Source organism: Montipora capricornis, chromosome 8, assembly GCF_036669925.1.
Source record: "Montipora capricornis isolate CH-2021 chromosome 8, ASM3666992v2, whole genome shotgun sequence".
Taxonomy (NCBI): domain Eukaryota; kingdom Metazoa; phylum Cnidaria; class Anthozoa; order Scleractinia; family Acroporidae; genus Montipora; species Montipora capricornis.
Window position 1 is genome coordinate 584,502 of NC_090890.1, and position 11,214 is coordinate 595,715.

The 11,214-nt window shown below is 39.4% G+C and overlaps 1 protein-coding gene across 1 annotated transcript in view; it reads right to left on the reverse strand.

Moving 5' to 3' along the window:
* LOC138014609 (uncharacterized) overlaps nucleotides 1–11,214 on the reverse strand; it is a 16,305-nt gene continuing 5,091 nt past the window's right edge. Inside the window, exons 2-7 of the mRNA XM_068861736.1 lie at nucleotides 8,168–8,308; nucleotides 5,529–5,658; nucleotides 3,720–3,878; nucleotides 2,248–2,321; nucleotides 1,859–1,963; nucleotides 1–1,138 (exon numbers count right to left, since the gene is read on the reverse strand). Coding sequence (XP_068717837.1) covers nucleotides 992–1,138; nucleotides 1,859–1,963; nucleotides 2,248–2,321; nucleotides 3,720–3,878; nucleotides 5,529–5,658; nucleotides 8,168–8,308 — 756 coding nt within the window. The 3' untranslated portion in view covers nucleotides 1–991. The remainder of the gene's footprint in view (nucleotides 1,139–1,858; nucleotides 1,964–2,247; nucleotides 2,322–3,719; nucleotides 3,879–5,528; nucleotides 5,659–8,167; nucleotides 8,309–11,214) is intronic.

Consider the following 11,214-nt stretch of genomic DNA (forward strand, 5'->3'; position numbering starts at 1 on the left):
GAATCAATTTATTTTGCGTACAGTGACGTTGCTCTCAAAGTTTCCATTTTTTCAATACTCAAAATGGAGGTCTTCATGTCATGGTTTGCTAGGTTAGACTTTCTATAGAGACGTGTCATTCGCCCTCAGTTTTTTTCATATCTGATAAAACACGTGCAACGCGTAGTTTTAAATGGCTGAAAATAATCATCCATATTCAATAGCCGTTTTAACCAATCGTGATGGAAAAGAAACTAATCCTTCGTGAAAGGTGGTCTAGCTCTTTTCACCTGAGAATCGAAGAAATGTAATTAAGTGATGTATAAGAATTTTATTCACGTTGGCCGGTAAGCGTAAAAAAGCTCCGGTTTAGTGTTTTGAGGGCTCTCGAACCGAGAACAAAATGCCTCCAAAACGACAGTTTAGGTCGCCAAAGACGAAAGCGCAAGAGAAACAAGAATTTGAAGATTGCATTCCAAAGGCTATCAGAAACGCAACGCCACTAGTGGATTATATAATGCTTCATGTTCATTTGCATTTCATTGTTCATCTATTTACTTCGCGATTTCCCTGGGGCCACGTTCTATTCCCTCCGCGGGCTTTTAGGTTTGTTGGGTGAATTACTAGGAATAATAACTTACTCACTCATCCGATTGATCCAAACGGCTATTGAGTATTTTAAAAACAGCCGAGCATCTTTAAAAAATAAAAATAAACATACGAGTAACTCTGTGGCGACAGCACTATTCATATATACGCTGTGCGTGCCTGTTTTTTTCTTACAGCATTTTCCAGTTGATAAAAATAGATTATTGCAAAGCATTGCTAAAATGTCTGTCTTTCCTCGCATGTTAATCCCATAATGCTTTTTGGTGCTACATCATGACGTCAATTGAAAAGAGTGCTATTGAAAACAGTTGCAACGCGCAGTATATAGATTTACCCAAGCAGAAAAGCGGAGCTCCCGGGCTGTTTTTTTCTTACTGGCTGTAAGATGGGTTACCATATTTTCTTAAACATGGTGTTCCGCGCGCGAATCGAGCTCCGCTAATATTTCTGATGCGCTAAGCAGGGGTTTTCTATCAAGGAGTAACTTAAGGAGCTCCTTTGTTTCATCCTTTGCTTGGGAAGGAATGTGTTCCTCAGGATGGTCATAGCCCTGTCAAATATTAACAGTACAGAGAAGAATGTATTACTCTCTGGAAGATTTCTGAAACCACAGTTAATGCATTGAAATGTTTATGAAACTCGACAAGTCTTTTTGTTTCATGTTTTTGTCCGTGTTTTTGGCCCTGACGGTGCACAAAACACACCTTTTTTTCGAGAAGATAACCAATCAAATTAAATTGCGAGCCCATGGTCGCCCATGCGAAGCGAAAACAAAAGATTGTGCACTGTCATGGTCAATTCAACATCGACTGCGACATTGTTCTCGCTTTTAAAGGTTTTAAAGTTTTATAACTAGTCCCTTAATTAACAATGCTGTAACTAAAGCATCCCTGATAGCTATTTTCATATTTTTCTACATTCTATTTTTGAGGGTTCTACCCGAAAATGTGTCATTCTTATAACCATCAGGGTTAAATTCCAATCCACAGATAACTATGTATCACTGTAAAGCTCTTTAATCATTGATTTTAAAAATTGACAGTTTTTGGATGCCTCTTTTGTGCCACGTGATACGGGCCACTCAACATTGTGAATTAAGTTCTGCTGGACGTAGCCTTGTCTCCAAGGGTTTTCATTCTCTTCAGCAGAAGGCATTAATTTAGTACTAGGTTGCTGCTAAAAGGGGTAAAATACAACTCAGTGGTTGATATTCTTTTGGAACACTTCGAACTGTGTTATTATAAATTCAGCAATGACTGTTAACACTTACAAAACCAAAACCATCACGAAGGGACGAACGTTCGCCGTTCAACATCTCTATGTGGAGGCAACCAGTCTTCCTGACATCTTGGAAGCCTAGTACAATGTCATGTTCCTACGAGAAAAAGGCCAAGGACTTCTTATAAACAACACTTTATACATACGTGTATATTGAATTTCAATTTGGTATCCCACAAGTTGACAAGCGTTAGCCCTTCGACATTCGCTCCGACGAAGGGCTGACGCTCTTTTATCTTTTTACGGTTGAAACTTGACGCTTATCAACTTGTCAGACATTTAGTCTGTTTTAGACTCTTCCCGGCCACCGCGCATAAAGCCACTGCGGAAAAGGTATTATCTGATAATACCTCCGCCGCCTGTATGTGCGCATTTGCTCACCTGAATGTTTCGTGCCAATCCGAAGTCCGCTAGCTTGACGTGGGTGAGCGATTCGACGAGGAGCACATTGTCTCCTGCAGACAACAACAAAAAAAGATGTTAAATGAGAGTATAGCTACATGTCGGCCAGCTTAAAGTGCCCATAACCTAAAAAGTTTTATTTTCCTATTTGAAAGTCCACTTAAAAAATGAACTATGGCGAAAGAATTTTTCAATTCCAGTGAGAGGCGAATTTTCTAAGATTTTTTCAACCCTACATGTACATGTACTTTTATTTGGTACACCCCTTCCGCTGGTCAGGACCTCACGGGCTCACTGTGACGTAGATTAAGGAATGCTTGTTGACATGGGTCTTATCTTTTCTTACTAATCCACTCAATGGTATCGCTCAGAGATCTTTTTTTGTATTTTTCAGTAATAAATTAAATCAATCATGCCTATATTTTTCATCCAGGAAAGTGCCTCTGATTCTGGAAGTGAATAAACTGGCGATTTAAAAAAAAGAATTAGAGGCAAGTAGTAGCCGGTCTCGACGAGTCAGCCAGCGTTAGCACTGAAACCCAGAACTACGCGGAACCCTACGTGGAAGAACCATTAGCAGACGAGGAATGGCTACAAATTTACAGAAATGAACAAGAGGATAAGGAAGGTCTCGCGAGGGAATTAAAGTCAACGCTTATGTCTGTTCCTGTAAGCGAATCTCATCCGCCTTCAACGATCTTTTCGTTTTGCTGTCCATACAATACTGAAAGTCATACTCTTTGAAGTGAATCTAGCACAGTGAAGAAGTTTTACCGCGCTTCTTTTTACAAAGACAAAATCTGCAACCATTTTTCCTTGAGGTATTGCGTTTTGCGAGTCGAAGGATTCCTACGTATACTTATCCTTTTTTTAGGATCAGCTGTGTTGTTACATCGAGTGGTTACGAATCTTTTAGGCATTTTCAAGGGAATTATTCCTTACTATACTGTTTATATCGATATTCCTTTTTCACTTGAAGTCACGTGTTCCTTAAACTACGTCACAGCAGTATTGTGACCGGGAAGAATCGATAGAAGACTATGGCGAATGGTGAGCCAAAATCGCGTAATGAGAAAATCGCAATTTTTTTTTCGCGAAACGTCTATGAGATATGTGTAGATTCAGATGACTAAGTGAGAAAAAATAGGTTACGGGCACTTTAAGAGCAACGAGGACAAAAATAACTCCAAATTTGCAAATGTCATTTTGAAAAACAGCAGAGCTGCGTGCTTTGCTTGACCTTTTTCAATTTTGTACATTTCGCAGCCGGTTCGTACTTTCCAGTCAATGACGTGAAATGACCTGTTTTGCACCTTTGTGGACAACGCATGCACATAAAGGCATTTTTTTTTTAATTTTAGGTCTCCTGATCTCCAAACTGTGATGCCGTAAATGATTTGCAAGCTAATAATCCCCTTAAAGTTGTAAATGATTTGGAGCGAATGAATTACCTTTAATATCTCCATGCACGAGCCCTATGCCATTTAGGAATTCTAAGCCTTTGAGTATATCACCCACAAAGACAATACATGTTTTCTCAGCAATAATTGGCCATGTGCCAGTCTGCAATTCAGTTCTCTGTCGTTGAATGAGTTCTTCCAACGTCCCTCCTGAAAAAGGAAATTTCGTTCAATTATACCAATGATGACGATGATGATGACAATGACAATTCTCATAGGAAGGGACTCCCATGAGGAGTTGGTTACATAGTTCGTTATCGTGTTGGCATTGCTTTACTTGTGTCGGAATGACTCGGGAATGTTCTCTCGTGTAGTCCTCGTGTCGTACTCAAGCAACTTGTGTCTTGTAAGTAGTCCATGTAGTCCATTTAGCACGTTTGTATTTTCGGCATAAAACTAGTGTCTTTCTCCCACCTCAGTCGGTTTACTTAAGGGACCGTTCATTTTTTATGGGATAGGGGGAGCTGGTGGGTTTTGGAGGGGTGTAATTTGAAAATTGCATGACCCTTCCCCCCCCCCCATTTCCGATTTTTTTTCGCATGCCCCAGCCCCCCCCCCCCCTCCCCCCTCATCAGAGTAATTTTTTGGAAGGACCCCCCCTCCCCATACGGCATCAAAAAAGATACTGCATTAAAATTTCGTTTTGTTACATTTCACGTAATTTATCGAAAGAAACCTGAAAGCTAGAGAGCTTCTTTTAACAAATCCTCACTCAAAAGATTGAAAAGTCAATTTCAGCTCTCCTTGTTACTGCTCGTAACGAGATGCAGCATTCATCGCTCACCTACTGCAATCAAGCTACTTCAGCAACGCGGCAGGAAGCAGGCTGATAACCAACCTTAAGCCAGAAGTAAGAAACAGGATGTATTGCTTCCTGCATCCTGAAGATTATAGCTCAAACGTCAGGGGCACAAATAAAGAGGAAGAAGAAACCGAGGAAGAAGAGGAAGAAGGGGAAGACAACGAAGAAGAACAGGAGGAAGAAGAAGAGGAACATAGCGACGACAAGATCGAAGAGAACGTCGAAAGTGAGGAAGGAGACACTTCGTAGTAGTTTCATGCCCCTTTCATTAAATTTCTCAGAGAAAAGCCCTGGTAACGAGGTCAGTTCCAATTCAGAACTCAAATTATTGGTCTTAAATTTTAAATGCGCTTGACAACAACATTTTTATGAATGAAAAGAAAGTTGTTACTTTTCAAGACTGTTACTATGGTACGTTCACTGTCAAAATAAAAAAGCTGTTGAGAGGTTTTCTTGTTACCCTGGAACTGTTTTGGCATGTTTGGTATAAATAAAAGAGCACAATTTTTCTTCAATTTGTTAACATCTCTTATCCTATTTTTAATCTTATTTTTCGGCTGCCCTCCCCCCCCCTTTCAAGCCATTTTTTTTCTAGTGCCCCCCATAAATCCCACCAGCCCCCCCTCTCTCATAAAAAATGAACGGTCCCTAAGCCCGTCTCACACAGTGAGGAAAGAGCTGAGCAAACTGCCTCGCAAGGCGGTTTACTCAGCTGTTTCCTCACGTGTGCAGGGAACGTTTGGTGAGAAATTGGCCACACGAGGCCGTGAGGATAAAAACAAACATGTTTGATATTTTTGGACTCGTGATGCAAATTCCTGACTGTGTGCGGCCATCGGGAGAATCAAGCTGAGCTCGGTCAATCAAGCATCCACGATGGCGTCGGAGTAAGAAATTCCGACGCCACTGATGCCATGTATTTTATTGGATGCTTGCTTGACCGAACTCAGCTTGATTCTACTTTTTAAGGACTGGTAAACTTGTTTTTTTTCTCTCACCTGTCATTAATTCCATACATATGTATGCGTTTGTACCTACAAGCTTTGCTCCGTAGAAATCGACAATCTCTTTGACATTGTCTTTTTTAGCCAGATACAAGGCTAAAATTTCTTCCATTTTATACTCACACTAAAATGGAAGTGAGAAAGCAAAGAAAAAAAATTAAGGATTAAATAAAGTAAGCCAAGAGAAATTAAAGGAGGTTCAGGTAAGGCTACTTCCTTCCTTGCAGATATTAGACTTTCCTTGAATGTGATTGGTTTAAAATGCCACGTATTTCCTACTAATTGGCTTCTTATCATGTAATCGGACAGTTAAATATACCACAGGTAACCCAGGCTCACTGTGTGTGCCACATAGGTAAATATAGAGAACATATGAGGCGAAGTTGAGGTCTGGAAATTTGCAAGATAATGGAAATAAAAATCGATGAAACTTACCATGTGGTGAGCTGTTGTTGTCGTTAATACATATACGAAGTTGCGGGAAAAATAGTCCCCGTTCACCTTCTTTCATAGTATAGTGACAAGGTAGGAGACGGAAGCCAGCGTAGGGACTCCAATCGACCCAAAACAATTGAATTGGACACTTTGCGAGGACAACGGTTTCTGGCCACCATTTTAGCACGTTAACTTACAAGTTCTACGGAGTCTGGTGGCTTCGCTTTGCTACCTGGAGATGCTTCAGTGGATTCATGGTTTAGAGAAATTCATGTTCCACGAGCCTGGCGTGTATATTTAGCGACTGGATTCGATTTTCCCGAAAAAAATCGTGCTTGTTTTGGGTCGATCGGAGTACCGACGCTGGCTTCCGTCTCCTACCTTGTCACTACGAAGGAAGGTGAACGGTGACCATTTTCCCCGAAACTTCGTGTACGTATTAAAGACAACAACAGCTCACCACATGAAAAGTTTCATCGATTTTTATTTCCATTTTCTTGCAAATTTCCAGACCTAAACTTCGCCTCATATGTTCTCTATATTTACCTATGTGGCACACACAGTGAGCCTGGGTTATCTGTGGATATACCAATCATTTAAATGAACCAGTCACAAACTTCAATATAATCACCATAGGATCGACAACTAAGTCTCGACAAGCGAAATTTCAAACAAAATCATAAAATCATAAGAAAAATTACGCCTTTCACCATCTTTTTGTCCTTTCTAAGATCTCTGGAAAATGTAATATTTATGATTAATTGCTAACAGGACTTCATGTCGTCCAATTCTGGCCGTAATCATACTCTTGATTAACAAATTGGACTGTCGCGGATTTTGTTAATCATTCGCATGATTACAGACCGAATTAGATTCCACTTATTATTATTATTTCCATTACAAATCATCAGCGTGCTGTAGCCTCTCGCAACAACAACAGCACATAGAACTGATTTATAATAACACGTTACTACAAGTGTGTTTTTGTTAAATAATTAACCCTTGTTAATTTTGGAAACTCCTTACACCGTCTTTGTCTTTTGCAAGCTTCAAAACTTATAAAGCCCCTAACCGTTCAATTTGTTTTTTTTGGGGGGGAGGGGGGGGGATAGATTTTCATATCTTTCAAGAACTCATTTTCAGAAAACCTTTTAAAATATATTGAGTCCTGATTTTTTTACGAGCGCTAAAAGTGAAGTTTTTTTACCTATCGTTTGCATTAGTCTCCCACTCGGCCAAATGTGTCCATATATTGAGCGTGACGTAAGAAAACGACATCGTGCAAGCTTTGAGTTGTTGGAATGTCCTTTTCTTACGTCACAGCTAAGTGTCAAATATCGGACGCTTCTCATTGGCCTGTTGCTAATGAGCCCACGATCCAATAAATTGTCCAGCGGGGCTTGTAGCTCGCAAAAATTAAAAACTTTACTAACTTCAAGCGCTCGTAAAAATCATCAGGATTCAATATTCTTAAAACATTTTTCCGAAAATGCGTTCTTGAAAGATATGAAAATCTACCCAAAAAAAAAAGTTGAAGGGTTAGGGGCACTTTAAAAAAAACTAAACTAAACACATAACTTGTTTCTTGACCGAGTCACAAGGGGCAGGGGTCGATTTCTGATTTGACGTCACAAGCTACCTGGCATGCATGGTTTCAATCTCCTTCCCCAGGACCTCTCCCTTGGTTTTGTGCTGGGGCGGGATTCATAATACCAAGTAAATCAGTTTATTGCGTCACATCAGGAATCTACCCACGCATCCTTTTGACTCGGTCATGAAACACTCATGGGGCATGCGTTTCTCCCTTCCGAATGAAAGCTTAGTTTCTAAAGAAACTGTGATGCCGCGTCAGTGAGAAAGTGAAACATTAAACTTTTGCATCACATCGTCGCTCCGCACAATTTTATGACCTGAGCATTGGCAGCGAAAGTCAAGTGTTTCAGCCTTGTTAGGCCTCAGCAGCAAGGCGTACCGCCGGACATTCAATGGATAAACACCCATCTTCGAACGCCCTTGACAGTCCATCTACGAGGTGTTTGATGACGCCTTGTAAACTCAATACTAGCACTCCTTACTCTTTTCAAGCCGACTTACAGTAAACTTCTTCATTGAAAAAGCATTTAAATTTGGTACACAAACGAATATTACCATCGCAACATTCTAAAGCTGAAGTTTAAGACATCATTTGGCCGGCTTACCATTTTAATGCAAAAGGTGACAGTTGAACGGCACTTCGAAGTTGCTTTGTAGCAAACTCCAAATGATCCATTTCCTAATTTTTCCTCCACAGAATAGTGTTGGTTTTCCTTAAACTGTCCACCCTGAATGTCGAATATTTCCTACAAGTGCCCAAGAAAAATAGAATAGACCTTTTTCGCTTGTACATTTTGTTTTCCTAATACAGATCATGTGATAATACTCAGGAGGTTTGGTCCTTTACTTTGTTCATTAAACGGGGTGCATGGGGACATATTCATGTTTGCATGCACTCCTTTAATGAACAAAACAAAGGACCAAACCTCCTGAGTATAATCACATGATCTGTATTGGGAAAACAAAATGTACAAGCGAAAAAGGTCTATTCGTTAAAACAATGTGAGATTATATATCTTCTGGAAAAATATACTAAACTATTGACTAAAAGCTTCTTCGCAGGACATTCTTTTAGCTCGTCAAGCAATCTTTGCTTGTGTAGGGAGCCAAACGAAGGTCTGCGAGGGAAGCAAACTTTTGCGATAGTGCTTTTAAGTTGTGGAATTGGCGCATGCGTGGTTACAGCAACAGCTTCCCACCTTCACTGGCGAAAAATGTCTGATTGGTCGAAGCCTTGTCATGTGACTTCAATACCTCAAATCAAACATGGCTGCCATTTATTAGATCAATTTTATTAGATCTTCGTCGACGAAAAAGACCCTTTTTCAGGCCAGTAAAACGGACGAATGTTGACTGCATAGTGCGTTTCTATGCCAGCGAGATTCTCTTTTAAGCCAACAGGGCTACGAGGGAAATTTCTTTTAAAATTTCAAGGTCAACGCGAGTCTCGGTTCAGGCTAGTGTTCGAGTGGAAATTCGTTTGTGGAGCTTACCAGCTAATGGATTACCATCTTGATTTCAATTCATGCGTTTATCTTTTAAAAAGTGGAACAAAAAGATGCCACTAAATTTCCAAATGGTTTCTCTTCCAACTAAATAGTTACACACTGTTTCCCCGGGGTCCCGCATCTAACAGAAAATGTTAAGATTTTCGCATTTTTTTTCAAAATTAAGTTGTTAAAATTGCCATTCAAGAGGTCCCTAGAGGAAAATTTATTAAGACCGAAGGGAAAAGTCATAAATGTATTTCAGTCGTTCAAAAATAAAGTTTAAAGTGAATTTAGCAGTAATAATAACCAAAATCATACTTGACATGTCATAGCACCTCATATTGGGTACACTAGAAGCCCGGGGGGGGGGGGGGGACTCCCATATGGAACAGACGGGGATGCTCGTCGGAAATTTTGAATTTAACCCCTAAAGGAGACCATCTGGGCGTGGCTCAAGCTTTTTGTGACCCCTAAAGGAGACTAATCTGGGCGTGGCAAAATGCCAATTGTTTGCTTTCCTCCAAATTATAGAAATAAACATAGATTAGGTTAACTCTGAATAGCCAAAACAACAATATTTGATTCAAAAGTCCAGCTTACCAGCAGGGAGAATTTTACTGTAGCAAAATATTACTACAGCTAATAATACGCTTTCACCACATTGTAGTGGGTTAATGTGACAACAAAAATACTTAATCAGGAATTGATTTTATCTTCCAGCAATAAAACAGCAGGAGGATATAAAATTAGGTATTTTCAAAGTTTAGAAAACTTGTTGAAGGTGATTCAGAGCCACCCTCCAAAACTCTTCACAAATTTCACGCTGGCCTATTAAGTACTTCCAGTACAACAAATTATCTAATCTCTCTTTGCGGACTCTGGTTGCAACACAGCTGCTTCAATAATTTTGATACCCTTGCATTAGATTTAACTTTTAGAAAAACCATAACTTCATATTTCCGTAATAATCGTTCAAAGACATTGAGCAAAAGCATACAAAGCTACATTTGAAAGGGACATAATCCCATGTTGCAGTTTTCTGGATAAGACTTCACAGAAATAACTCCTGTTACCTTTCCATATGTAAAGAGGTCCCATGATTTATGAGTCAATTAGTCAATGAGGCATGAGTCATGAGTCAATGAGACTCACAGTCAATATAGCAATAATTTATTGATCAAGCCTAAGCCCTCGTTTCAGTGATTAGGCCTAAGCACTCTATGAAATTTTAGCTTTCATTTTATGGGTTAGGGTAACTGCACTAACTCATTGACTCATGACTCATTGACTCATAAATACTTAAGACTCATATGTAAAAAATATTTCAACATTAGATGCAATGAATTTTTTAGCAATTGCTGTAAATAATAGTAAGCATTCCTACCATTTCAAAGGATGAATAAGTTAAAGTTGAATGCAGTAAGTGTAAGAAGTAAAAAAAAGTGGAAAGTGGTCCAATTTATTTAAGCTGTAATCAATTTCCATCTTTGCTTTAGTCCCTGGATAGGGTTAAACAATGGTGGTGAAGTGAACAAACTACCCCAAGGAGGTACTTATGATACTGAGACCAAACAGCGGGCAGAGTTGCTGCAGTACATTTAAGGCTATCAATCTGAAAAATGAATGGAACTGTAGAAAAATTTGGTAAGCAAGCAAGTAGCTTTTACCTAAGTGTTATGAATTATAAAATGCCAGTCATTTGTCAATTTACGTAGAACTGGTTCCCCTAAGGGGTCAGATTTCTTTAGCCTACATCCAGAAAACAAGATTCTGTTACCTTTAAGGGTTGTTTAAAAAAAAAAGACCCCTCCTGAGCAAACTGCATCCTCATATTTGGATTCTCATTGATTTAATGACTTAAACGATATTATGCAAATTTGTTCTACAATAATACTCAAATACCATAAAAGTATTTTTAACCTAACGTTTTTGCAAAGTTTACTCCTTGAGCCACCAGCTTCAACTTTGATACTTTGTTCTAAAAGCCAAAGCCATTGTATAGCAATGGTGGAGGTGATGATTAGTCACTTTTGTTTTGGTTCAAATGAAGAAAGAAAGTCAAAGTAATGATCGCACTTTAACCCTTTCACCCCTAAACCGGCCATACTTGGTATTTTACTCTGTCTAAACCCAGAGTATTTTGCTCTGTCTAACACCAGATG